Raw genomic sequence first — 20,728 nt, 5'->3', positions numbered from 1 at the left:
CAGTGGTCCTTTAAATTGGTGAAGTTAATCAGCAGCAGTGCAGATTTTTTGCATTGAGTTCAAATTTTTTGGGTCTTTGACAAGCAGCTATCATAGCCTGCTAGCTTCTCACTTTTATTTAACCTACTGTGTCGGAGTAAAAACTGAAAACTGCTCCAAAACAGATAAGTGGTTGTTATGAGAATGAATCGAAGTAGTTAGTCTACTGCGTCACCAGAATGTCATTTTTTACTGTTGGGCCCAACAGAGACGAGTGTTGCTCTATGAATAACTCTCAGAGAGACAGCAAATAGGTGTATTTCCCAAAATGTTCCTTTTAAAGTTAATCATGACTCAAAACATACAATAACTGCATCCTCATGATAACTAATCTTTGCACACGATCCTGGAGCAGCTTCTTGTTTCCACTGGTCCAGTTACTGCACGGTTCATGGTTTCAGTATTTAGCTGTATTTTGTTTCTCACTACTTCCAGTTTTTTCTCTGTCTCTGTCTCTGTCTCTCTGTCTCTCTCTCACATGCACACTCAACACACTCATCAGAGCTGGAGCCTGGCTCCCTGGAGGTTTTGTTAATGGAGGCCTTGTTTTTGGTGTGTGGCCTCCTGTACAGATCAATTAGACCACCAGAGCTCTTCATTGCATCCTAAATTAACTAAATACATAAATACATTTGGCCTGGATTGAGCCTCATGGTAGACATTACGTACAGCAATGCCATCTAGAGACTTTAATTAGCGCAACACACACTCATACATACGCATACTCACATTTCCATCATTAGCTTTCATTAACCAGCAAAAACCTTCCCATGTTGTACCGGCCTGGTGCTCATGGGGACCAATCAGATTACGTTGCTTTCCATGTTTGGGAAATCGCCACCCACCCATCCATCCACCCATCCATCCACCCATCCATCCATCCATCCATCCATCCATCCATCCATCCATCCAGTACAATATGTCACCTGAAAGCTCTCTGTAGGGAGGGGAAGTGTATTACTGTGTAATCACACCTAAATCCTTACTCATTCACATACCCTTTTCACTGCAGACATTTGAACACGTCAGCTGTCTAAATTAATCAAAAAAATGTCCATCTCAATTTCCCAAAGCCCAAATCAGTGCCTTCAGATATTTTGTTTTGTCGGAGATGCAGTATATAACATAGAGAGCAGTAAATCCTTAGATTTGAGAGAATATTTGGCATTTTTGCTTTAAAATGACTAAAACAGTTAATTAGATATCAAAATATCAAAATTTCTGAGGGTCGACTAATCAATTTATTGACTGATTGTTGCAGCTCTAATAATGACAAACTTTGCACTACCCAGCTGTACCTTTACAGTTGTGCATAATCAGTGTATCACTACTGTAATGCACCATATATGCATAGGCATTAAACATTTCCTTTTCATCCCTGTAACTCAATTATTTTACTTATTCTACTCTAACTGCAGAGGGCAGGAGCTACAACTGCACTGACTTATTTACAGTAATCATGTCTGTAATGACAATAAATCAGATCCTTGAACTTTCCAAGTGCACAGGACTGGATGAAATATTAGTAGCAGCTGTCAGTAGCTTTCAACGGTGCAGTCCAACATAACGCAACAACTAATTACTCAAAAATGACCTCAGAGCTCCAGAGTTAACCAACAGCAATGATGAGCCTCAGAAATGTAGGATGTGGTTATACAGGGTTATCTGATACATTTTTAAAGTGCATCATTTTTTCACTTAGTGCCTGAGCAAGGCCTGTAATGGAGCGAAACACTGCAAACAATTAAAATGTCCATGGGCGCATCGTCTGTGCGGATTCTTCTTTTGCTGTTCACTTGGAGAATTTAAGCCATTTCCCTGTAAGTATGACTGGTAACGCCAGAGCGCGCCTCCATCCCTGTCCCTCCCCAGTCGACTGCAGTGCCTCACCACAGACAGTTGTTACTCATGGATGCTTCAGCAGCTCTGCAGTAATGAAATCTGAGCAGCTGCTATGGCAGGATGACCTCACCTCAAACACCCAACCTGCTGCAGCTAAGTGAGGATGATGAGGCATCTGTTGTCGTCGGATGGGCGTTGGTTGTCGAGTTACAGCTCTAAAGTTTATTTCCTTGTTTTCCCTGACATATTAACAGCTTGTACAGTTATTACATTTATGTTTGATTCTCTCATATTCAGAGTGTCTGATGGTAACAGTACAGACACACATTTTAGCAACTTGCAGCACAGCAGAACTTACCTAAATCACAGATGTCTCTGTATCATGGACATGCAAACATGGCATTTCTTCAAATTGAAGCGACCCAGATGGGACTCGAACCCACAATCCCCAGCTCCAGCGGCTGATATCTTATCCATTAGGCCACTGGGTCAGACGCAAACTGCAGTGAAGGTCCTTCTCGGATTTCACAGAAATCATCTGTGCAATTGATATGTAGAGGAAAGATCATGAACAATTTTAAAAACACCTATTTGAACAAAATGTTTTCATCTGAAATTAAGATGCTCTTCAAGGAGAGGCAGCTGAAAACGGATGTCACCTTTAATGACTATATAATCTTTCAAATACAGAGGTGCAAAACAAAGGGTAGGAAGGGAAGGAAAAGGGGAAGAGGTGTGGCAGAGGGGGAATAATGAATGGGGAGAAAATAATTGCAATACTTTGTTTAATCTCATAGGCCTACTTGTGAACACACAGCTTCCCTTTTTGTGCTTTTTGTCTTATCTTGAAGCATCCTCACTCTCCTTCTCTCTCTGACACACACACACCACCCACGGAGCTCCACTGATATTGTGAGGGAGAGCTAACTCAGTCAGATCATACTCTGTTGTTGTGCCGCATCCATCATAGCCATCAGCACCTGTACCACCCTGACTCCTGATTTATTTTTCAGATATAATTTTTCATGACCACCTTTTGCAGAATTTGATTTCTAAGCTGCAGAAGGAGTTACATGAGTCAGTACGATATCCTGTCTGTCAACAATATGAAACTTTATTCTACAGCAGATGCTCTCATTATATTGTAGCTGACCTTATTTTATTTTGGAGAACCTTGTGGCATAGGATGAATATACATCACATTATTATAAAATTTTATTTTACATGCTAATCTCAGTATTGACCTAAACATCTTATTGTATTTTTAACAAACATTCTTCAAATAACTTAGTACTCATGTGAAAAAATAAAATAAAAACAAAAATGATAATTTTATATAAAAATATAACATAAAATACTTAAATAATTGTTGTCTGAGTCTGAATCTTGGTGTGACTTTAAAGAGATGCTGGTAATTACTCATCACTTCCCTATATAAATATCATCTTATTTATTCTTAATTGGGTTGAAAGTGACTCTATGCAACATTTATTAATATCCTCCACATTTAACCATGTTATCAAGTCTGAAAGTCAAGTAAACATCACTGTTTGTTGTCTTTGTATTCAGACGTCATCTCATAGTCATTTCATCATCATTTAGATTGACCATGATATTCTTGAATTCAGGATACTGTTTTACAAAAGGTTTTAGTTCAATAAATTCACCTTTAATTATAATACATGTACTGTATGTGATTTAATGGCAGTTTTACCACATGAAATCACATGAATCCCACTAGAATTAGAGGCTGCAGAGATGACAGTATTGCTACTACCCTGCTAAGCTAGGCCAGCTTGTTTTTAGCAGAACATTACCTTGAGTTACTTTTTCCTCTTATGATTAGCAACTGCCTTATCTATGTATTTTCTGGTCCATGTCAACATGGATTAGAAAGGCATCTTGTAACCTGACCTAAGGCTGCTCTGAAACCAAAGGGGGGCCCTACCCAGTGTTAGTATTGTGTTCCTTATAAAGTAATTGGTGAGTTTATATTATAAAATATGCTATTTTTAAGGTGCATTGGCCTCAGTGTTAATATTGTTGCCAAACCTAAAACATTAGAGTTGAATTATAATATACAGGATGTTCCTCTTAAATCCAACATTTGTAATAGAATAAGATAAGATAAAGAAAAGTAAAGGGAAAAAAAAGAGAGAATGACAATAACATTTAGATTTTGTGGGTGCATACAAATGTGACTATGATGATGTGTATTCTTCTGAGCTGGTGCAGAAGCAGATGTTTGTTTTAAGAGAGCATCCGATTTAATAAACTGATCATTTCCTCCACCCCTGAGAGGAGAGGATGAGGGAAGTGGAGGAGAACAGATGTTGGGAGTAAAGAGAGCTGATGGTGGAGCGTCTAAATGACCTTGATAAAGGCAGCCAATCAGCTCTGTACCTTCTTGCTCCCCGCCGCTGATTGGCTGACCCGTTGAGGAAGAGGATGTCGGGACAGCAAAGATGTCCGCGCTCTTTTGAAAACCTGCTGTAGCCAAATTAGCAGTTTGGCTCTTGATACGAGTTGTTTTTATGTTGCCGGCGGTGGAGGCTCCTACAAAGGAAAGACGAGGACTCCGCGACAAGAGCCAGACTATTCCTTATTATCAGGTTAGCGGCCAAAGTGTCTCAAATTCAAAGCTAGCTGATGCTAACATTAGCTTGCGTGCTAATCGAGTCGGTGAAATCAACGGTACTCTATGGATGTTTAGCATTAGCATGCGTATGTCAACCTACCGAACACATAACAACTGTCAACATGCTTGTAACTCTGTAAACTCACATTTACTGCCAAATACTGAGTTTTGTTTTAGCGTGATTTCTAAGTTGAGGATCTGCCAACATGTAGCTGCTAGCAGAGTCAACATTAGCATGTAAAAGCAGAAATAATACAAATACTGCAAGTTGTTGTGATATAAAGCCTGGTTTGGGACTGTTTTACCCTGGCTAACCTAGTGTGGAATTAGAAAAATTATTCAGACAACATGCCTAATCTGCTTATTATAATCAACATGAATAAAATGTGTAGTTTAACGTTAAATGCGTGTGTTTAGGGCTGCGAATAACAGCTATTCTCATTACCAGTTAATCTGCCACTCATTTTCTGGTCATCACTACTGAAATATTTATGCTATAAACCTAAGACCAACAGCCAATAATCCAGTTGGAGAAGCTTTTTACTCAGAACTATTAATCAATCATCAGACTATCCATCCATCCATTATCTATACCTCTTATCCATACAGGGTCGCAGGGATCATCAGACTAGTTACAGATTATTTAATTGAGGATTGACTAATTGCTGCAGTTCTATATTTGTTTGTTTTGAAGTGGATCACCCCTTGACAACCCAGTAGCATAATTTGACATCTGCTGTTTTAACAGTTACACAACTTCAATTTTATGAGTACACAACTTTTTTTATTATGGCAGCTATGAATGTATTATCCTCTTTGACATTTAATTTGAACTTCTTTCAAAAGTTTCTGTTTTGCTGTCCTCTCTGCCTTTCTGCTGTCTCAAGTACCGCTGTCTCGGGGTTAATAACTTTATTTATGGATGGCCAGTGAATGGAAAATAAATTTGTAATAATTTATCTCATGTTCTTCCCAGAAATAATGCTGATATCTGTAACTCATGTCGGAAGTCGTGTATGAAGAGACAGCCACGATGATTGCCGCAGGGGAATTGCAGTCGTTTGTCCCATTTGGCCGCGAGCACTGCAGGAACCATCCAAATGCCTTTAACCTGCAGCTCAGAGAGCTCCAGCCCGCCTCCGAGCTCTGGTCGTCAGACGGTGCCGCTGGCCTGGTGGGGTCCCTGCAGGAAGTCAGTCTGCAGGAGAGAGAGAGGGTGAGATTCCATGGCGTTACATACTTTTACATAAAGGTACTAATATTCCAGCTAATCAAGCACCTCTGTTTGAAAAACACTAAAGCAATGTTTCTCGCTGGCACTGAAGATCTTTGTTTTTGTTTCTAAAAGTAACATAGTAGTATCAAATCTACAAAGTAATGCTGCATTACTTCATACTCAGGAAAGACATACTTAGTACAGTGTGTATTTTTAATGCACTCATTGTTGTGTTGACCTAATGGGTGCGTTTTGATTTGCAGGAATGCTGGCAGCTTAGGAAGGGCTGCATGGGAGTCAAGGAGGAGGATGTTGAGTTTGAAGAGGAGCTCTACACAGCAGGAAATGTGGTCGTTTGGAGCCAGGGCAGTCGGACCCAAGGCTCCAACGTATACAAGGCGTTCACCGTCGACAGCCCAGTGCAGCAGGTTGGTTAAAACCTGTTTTCAGACTCAAGCTAACTGCAATGCCATTCTAGTGTCTTGGCTTAACCTTAACTATGTTATTTAAATTTCAGTTGTCCTAGGTAACACAAAAGCCATGTATGAGAATGAATTAATAAGAATTATTTTCTTTTGTCATAGTATGTGGTTATTATATTGTTTTTTTGGGGGGGGGGCAAAACATTTTAAGCAGTCTTTTCTTGTCTGCAGGCCTTATGGTGTAACTTTGCTGTTCCTCAGAACAAGAAAGATGGTAAAGTATCATTAAAAATTTGAGAAGCACTTAGTGATTCGAGTCATCTTGTTATTTATTTTGTAGCTCTGTTGAGTTTCATAAAGAAAATACACTTTCTTTAATGTTGTTTTGCAGAGGAAGAAGTGGAGCAGACAGTGTGCATCGTCCAGAGTAGCTGTGTCAATGTTCACACTGTGACCGGGAAGGATTTCATCTCACCACTACCCTTTCAGGTGAAGGATGCTGGTGAAAAACCTTTTTCTCCACAGGATAAGAGGAGTCTCAGGAGACTCAGAGAAATTCAGAGTGTCTGTTCCAGTTCTGTCTAAAGTTTTCATATTTTTACCTATGAGTACATTTGCTGCTTATGAAGGACTGAATTGCTAAAAGCTTGTTTATCCATTTTAGAAAAGCAGCATTTCAAAATCATATCATATTTCCCACATGCAAATTTTGTAGTTGCAAAATCAGTGTCAGTCTTTAAGCAGGCATGCTTGCTGACTGTTATATTCCAAGTCCCTACCTGTGTCTTTTCTACACACATATACTGGATGCTTGTGTGTGTGTGTGTGTGTGTGTGTGTGTGAGTGAGAGAGAGAGAGAGAGAGAGAGCAAGTGTTAGTGATATTCCCCTGGGCTAAGCTATTGTCTGGCTAACCAGTAGTAATGGAAAATTTGGATCACTATCAATAGTAATGAACCTCATCCATGTCAGATGTCTGTGTTTTAATTGTGTGTGTATGTGAAAGTGCACTTCTGGTTTTACGTGTAACACAAGGTCCACAGAATGATATCTGTTTCTGCATTTATCAATGAATAAAAAATTGTCGTTATAATTATGCACTAATATGATGAATATTTCTCTCTTGTTCAACCTGTCGTCTCCTTCAGGTCTCAGATGTCTGGGCGACCAAGTTTGGTCTTCTGTTGGAACGAAAAAACACAGTGACTGACGCACAACTCAGCCCCCCTGGGTACACACTTACACTGCACGCTGACACGCACACACATGCACAAGCTCAGGGCAAAGATGCAGTCACACAGATCTAAGCTCAAAACCTGAACAAATGTGTCTACATTAAAGACAGGCTCTTAGTCACACACTCATGTACGCACACAACATTGTCATTTGGCTGGTTTCTGAGGCTCTGAGCTCTTTTTTTCCTACAGGGAACCTCTGCCCACAGTGTTCAGTATGCTGCATCCTCTCGACGAGATCGCACCAGTAGTGTGTAAGCCTGCAGGTATGATCACAATCACACATACTGTCTGTCTCTCTCTCTCCCTGAATGAGTTATTGACATATTTGTGCGTGTGTGTGTTTCAGGACTGTTTGACGGCTCCCGTGTGCAGTATGTGTCTGACTCCACCATGAAGATAGTGTTCAGCTGCTGTCAGCCCTCTGTTGTTGTCTCCTATGACACTGTTCAGGGCATACACTCTGTCTGGGCCCTGCGCAAGGTCACACATGATGTGAGTGATTACACACACACGCACAAACACAAATACACACAGAATATACCTGTCACTAATCAATTACCTCCATCAGGAGCGTTCTACAGTCTTGCGGTGTCCGGCAGAGCCAGTCGGCACACCGTTGAGTCTGATGGCTTCAGGCTTCCTGACCTCTCACCTCCGTAACATCTCACGCCTGGACTCCCCAGGTGGGAGTGGGCCAGCTGGGCTTGGGTCCGGAACTGGATCAAGGTAGTGAAAGTGAAGTGAAAGTGTATGCACATGTAACTGCAAGGATTTATCGATTAGTCAATACACTAATATTAATTAAGAATATTAATCAGCAACCATTTAGATAAAGTTCAATGAAAATGTGTAAATGAAGACTAAACAAACACAATTAAGGATAACACAGCCAATGCAGACACAGCTCTCATTCTGTCTCTCTCAATGTCTCTCTCCCTCTCTCTGTCTAGAACTGACAGTTATACAATTACAAAACAAACAGTAAACTTGTCAGATTGATAGAAATGAAATCAAGAAAAACGCTAAAAAATGCTTTTTATTTTGCATAATGACAAATATTTTTAATGGTCACATGACTGTAGTTGGCCTTCTCTGGTTCCTGGCTGTTGTCTGACCCTGTCCTTGGTTTTCTAGCTGTCCTGTTGGCACAGGCTCTCCTCTCCACTACAGCGCTCTGCACAGCCACCAGAGCAGGATCATGACACCCTCACCAGGATTACACTCCCGTGCTCATTCCCCGAGTATATCCAACATGGCTGCCCTCAGGTGAGTTTGACTTCAAAGTTGTTTTTTTAAAGAAACAATTAAAAGAGTATATGCAAAATGTGAGCTAAGTAAGTCCTTACGAGCACAACTGGTAAGATCAAAAATGTGTCAAAAACAAAAACAAAAAACAAATACAGTCAGCACAGACACAGGATTAGCTAGTTCTGTGTTTGAAATCCTAACAGGATTCACAGCGATTGTGTGAGAGTGTTTTGTAAATCTACTCTTCAGTCTTTTGCCAATTACACACATTAGCCTCATCTCCTCCCTCAGTTGGCAGAAATGTACTTGCATGTGGATCCTTGTGCAATATCTGCTCATTGAAACATTGCTTCACAACACCACTAGTGGTCAAAAACTCAACTGTGCACTATTTTCCCTTCTATCCCAGCCGAGCCCACTCTCCAGGCTTGGCGGCTCCATCCTTTTCCGGTGCTGCTCGTTTCAACACGTCTTTCCACAGCTCGTCCCCCAGGGGGCACCATGGCTTGTTACCCTCCCCAAACAGCACGGTCAATGAGACGATGCTGGTGCCGGAGATGGAGCCCATCATACCTGACCTCTGCATGGAGCAGCTGTGGAGTGAGACGGTCACTGCTGGATGTCACAGGTAATTTCCAGGACTGGACCCTACTGAAAACAGATGCAGAGTCTGTATTGGCCCACAATTCATTTATACTGGTCACAGGCAATTATTGAGAATGAATTATCAATACTTTTATTTAATGTTATTTCTTACTTTGTGTCTACTAATTGATGGCCTTTATTCTGGCGAGTTCAGTAATGTAAGGCTACTTAGTTTTTAGAAATCCAGCAATGTATTCCGCTATTGTGCTGTCAGATAATTGTCTCAAAAATTTCGTATTTTTGATTTAATTTTAATCTTAGATCATTTGTAATTAGATACTCCTGATTTCTATCACACCATGAGAATGTGTCGAGAGAAGTGCAGCATCTCACCTTGCCTGACTGACCCAAATTGGTTATGTTATTTAGAATTATTTAATCGCAAAAAAGTTGCTGTGATCTATGTTGACATGTCGATAACAGCATCAAAAAGAGGGAAGCATCCTGACTTTGAGGCTTTGTAGCTCAAAAGATCATTTATAAAGCCTTTGTTTTTGTTGCTGTCCCTGTTTAGCAGCTGCTGTTGTTTCTTATGAAGCTTCACTTGTTTGCATTTGCAGGGAGATGAGCAGCCAGGCATCTAAAGTATTCCTGACCTCTGATGTCTGTGAGAACCGCTACCTCTGCTTCCTGGTGGAGTCTCATCAACAGCTCAGGTCAACAAACATACACAATGCGTGTTTGAAATGTACAACATGCACATACTATATATTATGGAATCGTAAAATGAAATCTGGAAAAGTCTTAAGTTATACAACACTGGACAAACCACTAGTAACCACTGGATTTTGTGGTGATGTCCCAATTTACAATTTAACCTCTTTTTCATTGTTTCCACAGATGTGTGAAGTTTATTGAGAGCAACGATACGTCGCAGCTCATCTTCGCTGCTGTCACGTCCATCAGTGCCAAAGATGCAGAACCTCTGCAGGTACATTGAACTGTTTAGGCTTTATAACATCTACAGAGTAGGTGAGGGTTAGTGACTATAAGTTTCATGTCTTTTCATTGTTCTGTCTGTATGAAGAATAAACAGTGATTTTTCAGTGAGGTTGTGTTGTTGGGAAAAGTTGGGTCTGAATCAGAAAGATCCACAAATTGAAGCGTGAATGCACTGATTTGAGTTTAATGATGAACTCAAATCCCTGCAAACAACTGCTGGTGTGGTATTTCTGACTCCTCTGCTTTCATTCTGTCTGTGTATTTGTGATCTTTATGGCTGTCTTTGCTGGCCTGGGCTGTAGCATCAGCATATTTATTTCATGTCAAATTGTTATGTGGGAAGTGTGAAGTTATGAACATTGTGTAGGAGGCCGTACTGTATCCTCTTTAATGCAAGCGGATGTTTATGGCCTCAGTGAGATATAATTAGGTCTTTAGTTGTTTCCATTACCTACAGAAACCGGTCTGTGTATATTTAGCTGAGTTAAGTCTCTGCCTCAGAGGACTTCATTGAACATCATCATTAGATATATCAATGAAGTAGTTATCTGTGAAAATTACTGTGGAAGATATGGTTTAAAATTGTGTACCTGGTTTCAGTTTTGGATCTCCAGTTTTTGTTTATATGGAAATGATTTTTCTAAGGTTTTTGTTTGAGTTGATAATAATAATTTTGAAAATAGTATTATCCTACACACACAGTATTGGTCATGAACTGGAAAGAAAAAGACATGAGTACAAGGACTTATTGACGTGTGCGTCAACAGCGGTCTTGGGAAAATTTACCCTGTGAAGTTTCAACCTTGACAATTAATCACACCTGTGACTAAAGCACCTTGAGTCTAATCAGATGTAAATAATGTAGGTTGATTTATTATATGTACTTTTCTTGTATCCCCAGAGATCACAGAATGTTATGTGATGAAAATTGGTTTTAAAGTCTTGGAAATCCATTTGCCAAAATGTGAATGAACCTTGCTGAAAACTATTTGTGTTTTGGACTGGTGGTCAGACAAGACTGGGGGTCATTTCTCACAATTTTCTGACATTTTATAGGCCAAATGATTCATCAATTTATTGAGAAAATAATAGGCAGTAAGCAGCCTATAGTCAGTAATGAAAAGAATTGTTATTTGTAGCCGTTAACATGTTTCTGACCATAAGATTTTGCTTCTCAGAATATAGATGCCATGCTGGTTCTGGAGGCCTGTGGCAGTCTGGTTCTCTACACAGGAATCACCAGGGTAAGGACGCACTCAAACCTTTTGATTTTTAATTTTTGATTTTTGAACAGTCAACAGTCAACAAGTGATGACAATTAATGGATGTTTCTGGTTGTTAAAGTGTTATTACTGGGTAGTGAAGTCATGAGATCTCTTTTTTTGCCTGCCCTCTAGGTCAGTAAGGTGTTTGTCCCCGGACTCCTGTCGCCCACCTTCAGCATGACCAACCACTTCCCTTACCTCAGCACGCCGGTGGAGAACGTTAGCACGCCAACTAACGCTGGCAGTAGGCACCTCCAAAGACTGGATGAGGTACCGCCATGTGTTGTAAACTTATTGTTTCTTACACACAGGTCGATTTAATAATTTGTATTTTGTAATAATGCATTTTTAGCTTATCTATTCATTGTGTTTTCTGCACATAGTTTTTATAGTTGTAAATATCAGTTTCCTTCCTTGCTGTAGTCTGAGAAACAATTTCCATAGAGCAAGATAATCTGTCACAGTAAACAAGGAGGCACAATTTGGTTTCCTGTTTTATAATTATTCAATTTTTCTGCTTGAAATAATCAGGAAATAATCTCCCAGACACATTATACCTTTGTTACACTCATGTCTTTTAATTATCTTTTTTTAGAATTTACAGTCTATCACCTCATGTTGGACACACACTTTATTTCCTGTTTTCTCTTTACTTTTGCTTAATTTCTCCTTCTCTTCTTCTCTCCGTCAGGCCGTGCTGCCTTCACCAGTGTTAGAGCTGAGGGGGCCAAACATTAAACACCACGAAGCTTCATTTTTGGAAGATTACACCTTCCAACAAGCCATGCCCTACATTCATGCCTTGCGGGACCCCGTCTGCAACAGGGTCACACTGGTAGGTTGGTTTATGTGTTTCTGTTTGCAAGAACACAAATGCTTTGTACTGAAAATAGATTTTGAGACATCATCATCATCAGCATGAAGACGTGTTGTCTGGAAATGTCGACATATTTTGCCCAAAGCTGTTCACCAGAATAACCATAACTTTGGGTCAGAACATAGATCGTGTTGTCTTTTATATCTGCAGAGGTTTAAATTGCTCTTTGAAAAGTTTGGAAGTTTTCAGGTGCTTGTGTTCTGTGATGTGTGTGCGTGTGATTCTGGTCCATTATTATTTGTGAATGAAAATCAAATCTATGAGTATTTGTATTTGTGTGTTTCTGCCTTGTGGGTTAGTCCTGTCAGACTTGGCAGTCTCTTCTGCCCTGGGACTCACTAACAGAATGTCACTGTCTCTCGCTCTCTCTCTCCAGAAACCACACTGTTGTTGATTGTTCCTTTTACTTCTTGATGTGTCAGTCTGGACACTAATTGTTTGCTAATGCTGCTTGTTAGACTTGTCAGAGCACAGGCTACTCTCTGTGTGTTGTCAGGTCGAGGGTTTATTTTCTCATCAGTGTTTCTCTCTAATCAGTTCAGTGCTGTGATTCTTCCTCTATAAATCAATCATATATCTGAGCATTCACAGATAAAAATATTATTCAGTCTTTTTTCTAGATCATGACATTTATTGTGAGGTGTGATGTTGGAAATCCTGTAAATGTTTGCAGACGTGAGAAAGGGAAAGTCTTGGAAATTCCGATGTGATTGTATTTTTACTGCAGTTATTTGTAAATTATGATAATTCAGGTTTTAGATAGTGACGTTTTTGTGTCAGGTCCATAGTATAATACTCCATTTAATGCAGATTTCATGTCAAGTATATTAACTGCCTATTTTCAGATACGCTATTTAATTACTTTTTGTCAGTGTCAAAAATAGAGAAGATCTCTGGGATTTCCATCTTAGATTCATTCTTTATTCTTTATTTATTCTTAAAACCTGGACACTATGTACAGAAAAGCATAAAAGTCTTTTGCGTAAGCCACAAATAAACATATTCAGGAAACACGAGGTTGAAGCTTACTGTGCCATGGAGTCAGCGTAGGCAAGACTGTGTCTATGTGGGTTGAAACTTTCATGCCAGTCAGTGAAGGCCCGCTGTGATGTTACTGAAGGGGTGACGCGTGAGAGTTTAAAATGAAGTGTTTTCAGCCTTTACACTTTATATTCTGCTGTCTGGTGTATTTGGGAAAAAATGAATCATTGCATGCAAAAATTTATCTTTCCATTAAGCTGGATTTTTGATTGTGTATGTCATCGTCTTGTGGTGAACAGTAGGCCTTTTTACAGCAGGCATTATGAGTGTAAATAATAAAATGAATGATGGTGGGTTTCCATTTAGCCGTTACAGTGTCAGGGTCTTGGTTATTGTGCATGCTGTTACACTGTCATGACTTACCAGAACATGTGAATGGAACAGGGCCACAGTTTATGTTATTAGTAACACACGTGCTTTTCATCCAATGACAAATCAAAATGTCTGCACCTGTCGGCTGATTCTGTTTTCCTCTGTAGGAGCAGGTTTACAGATAAGTAAGGGATTTACTGTCGGTATTTTATTATTAAAGAGCTGCCACAACACTCAGTTCTGCTTGTTGTTTATCCAGTTGTATTTTACTGATATGAAACTGAATTGAAGTGAATTATATAAATTTGATTTATGCACCATCTATTTCTCCGTCTAGGAACTAAACAGCGGCACAATGCTGAGGATCTCTGTCCCGGAGATCGCTACCTCAGAGCTGGGTGAGACACATGAACACACACACACACACACACACACACACACACACACACGTTTCTACTTCCTAATGGACTTAACTAATTTTAACCATAACCCTAAAATCAAGAAAAGAAAATAATTCTTATTATTTCATTCTCACACATGGCTTTTGTGTTACCAAGATGACTGACATTTAAATAACACCTGAATTACCATCTAAAGTTTGCTTTAGATAGTGAGGAGCAGCCAAAATGTCCTCACAACTCAAAACTCAAACTGGTCCTCACAAACTACAGCCATACAAGTACACAAACACACAGACACATGTAGACACCTGTAAGATAGATCCAGAAATATACAGCGTACAAAAATAATTTGAAGACCATCCATATTGTGACATTGCGTCACTGCTGTTGGTCAGTAATGCTTTCCGTTGTTAAAATGTGTACTTTTTAAATGAGACCACACACACACACACACACACACACACACACACACACACACACACACACACAGATGGCTGAGTCAGAGCAGTTAAGTCCTGGAAATTAGGTTTGAGAGCTGCCCTATGTTGTTACACAGTGACGTATAATCTTGATGTATTGAGGATGCCATTACAAGGCAGACAAACACACACACACAGCATCCCACTGATAATGATTAACCCACTACATCAGTGAAGTTTCAATTTATTGCTCTTAGAGAGAAGAGAGACAAATCAGATACACGTCTCCACATCTTTTTAAACTTTTAATTCTTTTTTTTCTTAGTTATCTTTTGTTAGTGACTAAAAATAAATATGACTTTATATGAACTCAGATCTGTGTTGTCTCCCTTTGGAGCTTTATGTTTTCCAGGTTTTAATTTAACACATGTAAATAATTAACCACTGGGAGAATAAGACGGAAATGGAAAGACATATTCATGTGGGAAATATTATCATATGTGTAATGCGTGGGAACCTCGGGCAATTAGCAAATTAACCCCCAACCTCTCTGTTCCTTCGTTCAATAAAATTCACACCTTTTCTTTAAACAGGCAGCTTACTGTGCCAGGGTGATAAGGTAATATGCTGGTTTCTAGGTCTGAAAGTAGAGCTCAAAGATCCATGTCTGCTATTACTACTCTGTAACTTCATACATGTACATACATGAAGATAAGATAATATAAACCTTTGCTTCTCTCCTACTCTCTGTGTTTATATATACAGTATTTTAATACAGCCGAATTCCCAGTAAAGCCATCCTCATTCATGTTTTTCTGTTTCTGTTGTCAGACAGAACAAGTCTGAAACAATGATGGAAACATGGCCCATTGAGACCTCATGTTAATCAGCCGTCACGTCCAAGCCATTTCCAAGCTGCTGCTCTGCTGCAAATAGCCTGGTTTTAACTCGTTTGACAAAATCACTAGTCACATAAGTTAGAGACAACAGCTGTGCTGTGTGTTTTGACAAACTCATATTTGTGGGGGAAATATGGGCAACTCTGTTCTATAGAAAGTAGACAAGGTTTATCCAAAAAGTTGCCAGATTTGTCCCGAGGTGATTTCTGTTGCTTTTAGTTGCTAAAGAGGGAATGGCGAAACTCCAACTACTGGCCAGCCAAGCAGTGGTGTAACCTTATCACTCAGTCAAGCAGCATTCGGCTAACAAGTGGTGTAACTTGATCAGCCAGCTAGTCAGTCAGCGACAGACCCATTAATAGGGTCGGCCCTGTTGTTGCAGTCCAGCCAATAATAAGTAAACAGAGGTAATTCACAAAATAAGCAAAATGTTCTCAGTGAACACTCAACAAAAAGCATCAGAGTGTAAAACTCAAGCTTTTTCTGACCTAGAGCTATAATTGTGTGAAGTTAGTTTTTCCATGCTAACCACTTTGTCATGTAACACATAATTACTTGTGCAGTTTTTGGTGGTATAAAACTGCACAACTAGTAAAATGGAAAGCTTGGAAATAACTTACTACTGCAGCTTCTAGGTCTTAAATGCAAAAAACTAGTTAATGACAAAGAAGTTGATAATTAATATGCATTACACTGACAATATATCTTATTTTCTAGCCAATTATAGAGGTCACCTGGTGCATATTTTACTTTGTGTCATTTACCCTCTAATGGGCCTCTAGATCTGTTCAGATCTGAACATCTGCCTTGACCATGAACTTTGACTGAATGAATGACTGGTGTTTCTTAATCACCTCTAGCTTTTGTGAAAGCTCACCTTTAAAAAAAACCAAACAAAAAAAACAAAAAAAAAGAAATTCAGTGTCATCACTAATGTGTGTGTGTGTGTGTGTGTGTGTGTGTGTGTGAGAGACTGTGACTGTCTGCTTTGTGTGTGCTTGCCTTTGTGTCTTTGCCACACGTTGCTTCCCATTATTTAGTAATCGATCCTACAGACAAGGCTTTCTCCCTCTAATGAAATGGCATTTATCCACCCCTTCTCTGACCTTTCCCACTCTGGATGTCCAATTAAGATAGCCTGGTGATGTTGATTAGTAATCTGATTGGTCAGAGTTGTTGGGAGACACAGGAACACTAATTACTGCCACAATGGTGGTTCTTTTTTAATTTCCTCTTTTGTTTTCTGATCTTAAGGAGAAGAGGCATTTTAAGATGAACAAATTAAATGAATAAAATGAAATGAATACTCTTCTCTTGCAAAATTCTGGTCCTTCATAATCCCATCATCGTCATTTTCAAATATGAATAAGTAACTTGGGACTTCAACAAAACCATTAAGACTTTGATAAGTGTTTTTTTATCTTTTACTGATATGATATATTTCTGTCCTTGTTCTCCTCTGACTTATTTCAGTGAGGAAGTGCCTTCAGGCAATTCGTTTCATTCTGCCCAAGGAAGCTGCAATGAAGGTTTGTGGAATCGATGGTTAATTCTGGAAAAAAAAAAAATCGAGATCAGGCTGCATGGATACTTCTTCAGACACCTGTGGACAAACTGTGGCTGGCATGGACATTATCTATTGGTCAATAACACTATGCCAGTGTAGTGGTTTTCTAAGTGACTTGCACATATTGAACACATAAGGGTGTGCAGAGAGACCCTTCACTAAGAAAACCAATAGTACCATGCAACCAGATGTTCTGTCTGCTAAGAGAAACCATTATACCAAGCCTGCATCATTATGTTTTTGCAATATCATTCTCATTGTTTTATTTTATGTTTGTGATCTCATCTTGTATTTTAACTTGAAGTCAAGTAAAGATTCTGTGTAAACTGTTCACGTCATCATTCAGGTTTTGGTGAAGTGGTATAACATCTACAACGCCCCCGGCGGCCCCAGTGCCCATGCAGAGTGGAACCTGTTTGTCACCTGTTTCATGACACTGATGGGCTACAACACTGAGCGTCTGACGTGGACAAGAAATGTAAGTCAGCTGTAGAAGTGTTTTCTATTCTAAACCTGTAAAACCATGTTTTAACTGATCACTACTTCAAATGTGTTGACCTTGCTGTCTCTCCTCCCCCTCTCTGTCCCCAGCTGCATTTTGAAGTGCCTCTCTCCCCAGTGATTGCAGCCAAGAAGGCTCGTCCCTCTGATGGAGGCTCTGATGAGGTGTGTGACTGAAGTATGATCTGTTGTGATGTTTGTGGCTTCTAGACATGTAAGAGTGATAGAAAATGCTTTATCTCTGAAATGTTTTTGGAAATATCCCAGAAATCCTTAATTTTTGATGCTTCAGCTTGTCAGAAAGTTTCTAGGTTTTGAAGAAATATTAATGCCAATATCACATTTTGTGGTTGTGGGTTTTCCCTGCTGGTTAAAGGTCAAGGCTACTGTGACCTCACAAAACTCATTTTTGGCCATAACTCACAAATTCAAAAACCAATCATGACGCATTTCAACACACATGTCTAATAGGATAAAATGATGAAGTGATGACATTTTATATCCAAATGGTCAAAGGTCAACGTCACTGTGACATCATAATGTTCTGCAAAAACACTTCTGGCCATAATTGAATGCTGTAACTCAGGAAGTGGAGATTGTGACCATATTTCCTGCAACTTGGCTGGTTGGCAGAGGCGTAAAACTGCGAGGCGGTAACTCTGTTTATGTGAGCAACCAGAGCAAATCATGACTGTCAAATGTCAATCAGCTGGAGGCTTAGGCTGTGCTCTAAGTGTGTAGGTCTGTGTGTGTGTCTGCATGACTCAGTTAAAAACATACTGCAGACCCTGTCAGCCCGTGACCTCTGAGCTGTGCGTGTTCCACATGGTTCACCACTGAACTTATGCTACAACACATATAAGGCTGATGGTAATGTCTGTGTGTTCTGTAACTGGTGAGACAGTTAACCCGCCTTTTTGCTGGCTTTTATTGGCTCTCTTTGTAGGACTGGGACTATTTGTTGGGGTCTCATTACCACCGTCAGATGAATTTCCAGCCTGCCTGTGGTCCAGTGGACTCCAGTGGCTCCAACAATCCTCTCACCACAGAAAATGAGGGCCTGTCCACTGTATGTAACTCACTCTGTGTGGGGCTGTGTGGTGCATGATGTTTGATTTAATTTGTTTGCTCTGCATATTTTGCTTAGCTCATGATGAATATGATATGATTTGATGTTACATAGATTCAGCTGTTTCTTTCTTGATTTATTTTGTCTACCCCTTCTCCTCCTCCTCCTCCTCCTACTCTTTTTTCCAGATCGGTAATCGCTAGTCTAAGTAATAGTTGAAAGACTTTTTCACCTCAACATTAACTTGTAAAAATAGTATTACTTGCAGTCCTCTTGACTATGTTATATATGTACACTGTCAGTTTAGTACAAATGAACTGCTACTTTGTACTAGGACAGTATTTCCTGTTCCCTCTTCTGCACACTCATGTTCGCTTTGCACCCTTAACTCTTTCCCCTCTTCTCTTCTTCTTTTGTCATAGGTGTCCTCTCCCTCCAGTCCATCTCTGAAGTTGGACAGTTCAGCTCCTCTCTTCCCCCACATTCCTGCACTTTTCTACATCCTCCATCTGCTCTATCAGGAGCTGCAGCTGGACGAGCTGCAGAGAGCAAGAGCCTCGTCTCTGGTCTGTCTGCTGCAGCAGCTGGCCAGGTAACAACTGCTGTGTGTGTGTGTGTGTTTTATGTCTCTATTAGCTGCTTAGAGGAAAATAAATAGCACATGGCTGGTGCAGGCTGGCTAGCTGTGTAGCACTGTAGTACTGTGTATTTACAAATTGCTAATGGGGGTAAAGCAGTGCTCACGTAGAACTGTATAAATGTGAAATAGCAGAAAAATAAAGAATTTTTGCTTTAATACATAAAGGTTACAAAACAGAGAGGAGACCTGTGACATTTATTGCAACAAAGAAACTCTTTAACTCTTGAGAGTTAAACCATGAGAAGAAAAGGTGAATACATGGTTCATTGTTTTCAGTGAAAGCTTGTTTGTAATCAAGGCTCTTTAGTGGTGTGCACTGAGAAATAAACTTCAACAGGCTGTCAAGTGATCGTTGTGATTGGTGGCAGTGACATTAACAGAATAAGTGAAGTGGGTGAGTGAAGCGCTCTACAGACTAATTGGCCTGTGTTGGTTAGTATGTGGGCTGCTGTGAAGTGTGGTGCAATTTTTTTTACACTCGTTTTGCTTTAGCAGGCCAATATGGTGATCCTGAGTGTTTTATTAGATATTGTTTGGGATTTATTCAATTTTTTAAACCTTTTTATCTCAAAGATTTTGGGAAGAATTTGGTTTTAATCCTCTTCAGGCATGAGGTTTTTTTCCCAAAATAATTCTAATGTAACAGATTTAAAATAAATAATATGATTTATATATGGACAGTATAAAATTTTCATATAAATATAGTAATTTCACCAGGTTATGCCACAAAATGCAGATATGTACGGTAAATAAAAGAATAAAAATAAATGAAAAAAACCACAAGGTAATTAGACCGTATAAAAGCTAAAAGGGAAGGGATACAGGATTTAGGTTAACGATTAGTTTTACAGGCATACATGTGAATTCTTACATCAATTTTACACAGTTGAATAACTATGCACATAAACTATTACACACACACACACACACACACACACACACACACACACACACCACAGGCAGCTGAAAACTGTGTGGGGGTTGGGGCTTGGTATCAGGATTAAAAACTATTGATTATCTGGTGTTAAGCAGAATGGTAATGACTCACAGCCGTTAATTACTCTGGGGATGTGTTTAATTCCTGCTCAAAAGCAACTTAAATGCCATAGAGGCTCTTTGAGAATGTAGAGCCATTTTTAGATTTCCCTCAAGGTCCTGCAGCAATTTAATGTCCAGATGGGCAGAGATGAGGAAAGACCTGGCAGACTTTAACTTTGTTTCAGCAGTTAAATGAAAAAAAAATCCTTATACTGTAAATATCTCCAGTCTGTGATGTACATGGAGTCATTGCTGTACAGGAATATGAATATGTTGTTTTGTTTTTATTTGCAGAGACCTCCAGTTGGATGAATATGTGGATCTGTACTGGAGAGACTACCCTTCATTAATTAGTGGCTTCACTGAGAGCTGCCTCATAGACCAGGGTAAGACCTGTTTAATAGTCTATTAAAGACATCAAGTCAGGAAACAGACAAGGCATGTTGTGGTGGCACAGACAGGGCTGGATG

General features: G+C 39.6%; 1 protein-coding gene across 2 annotated transcripts in view; it reads left to right on the top strand.

Annotated features, from left to right (window-relative positions):
- The first annotated feature begins 4,321 nt into the window (after positions 1–4,321).
- anapc1 (anaphase promoting complex subunit 1) overlaps positions 4,322–20,728 on the top strand; it is a 53,730-nt gene continuing 37,323 nt past the window's right edge. For both annotated transcript variants that reach the window (XM_071480069.1, XM_071480067.1), the window contains exons 1-23: positions 4,322–4,493; positions 5,496–5,735; positions 5,999–6,163; positions 6,389–6,431; positions 6,549–6,646; positions 7,305–7,387; positions 7,584–7,657; positions 7,741–7,886; positions 7,963–8,120; positions 8,529–8,660; positions 9,052–9,270; positions 9,848–9,943; positions 10,128–10,218; positions 11,408–11,473; positions 11,627–11,764; positions 12,186–12,329; positions 14,062–14,122; positions 16,917–16,972; positions 17,357–17,488; positions 17,602–17,676; positions 18,458–18,580; positions 19,003–19,172; positions 20,553–20,644. In XM_071480069.1, coding sequence (XP_071336170.1) covers positions 5,520–5,735; positions 5,999–6,163; positions 6,389–6,431; positions 6,549–6,646; positions 7,305–7,387; positions 7,584–7,657; positions 7,741–7,886; positions 7,963–8,120; positions 8,529–8,660; positions 9,052–9,270; positions 9,848–9,943; positions 10,128–10,218; positions 11,408–11,473; positions 11,627–11,764; positions 12,186–12,329; positions 14,062–14,122; positions 16,917–16,972; positions 17,357–17,488; positions 17,602–17,676; positions 18,458–18,580; positions 19,003–19,172; positions 20,553–20,644 — 2,578 coding nt within the window. In that variant the 5' untranslated portion in view covers positions 4,322–4,493; positions 5,496–5,519. The remainder of the gene's footprint in view (positions 4,494–5,495; positions 5,736–5,998; positions 6,164–6,388; positions 6,432–6,548; positions 6,647–7,304; positions 7,388–7,583; positions 7,658–7,740; positions 7,887–7,962; positions 8,121–8,528; positions 8,661–9,051; positions 9,271–9,847; positions 9,944–10,127; positions 10,219–11,407; positions 11,474–11,626; positions 11,765–12,185; positions 12,330–14,061; positions 14,123–16,916; positions 16,973–17,356; positions 17,489–17,601; positions 17,677–18,457; positions 18,581–19,002; positions 19,173–20,552; positions 20,645–20,728) is intronic.

The sequence above is a fragment of the Trachinotus anak genome, unplaced genomic scaffold, assembly GCF_046630095.1.
Source record: "Trachinotus anak isolate AG129_WGS33_773 ecotype Australia unplaced genomic scaffold, CSIRO_AGI_Tana_v1 ptg000007l, whole genome shotgun sequence".
In the NCBI taxonomy this organism is placed as follows: Eukaryota; Metazoa; Chordata; class Actinopteri; order Carangiformes; family Carangidae; genus Trachinotus; species Trachinotus anak.
Note: the sequence above shows the minus strand (reverse complement) of the source record. Positions and strands in the feature narration are given on the sequence as shown.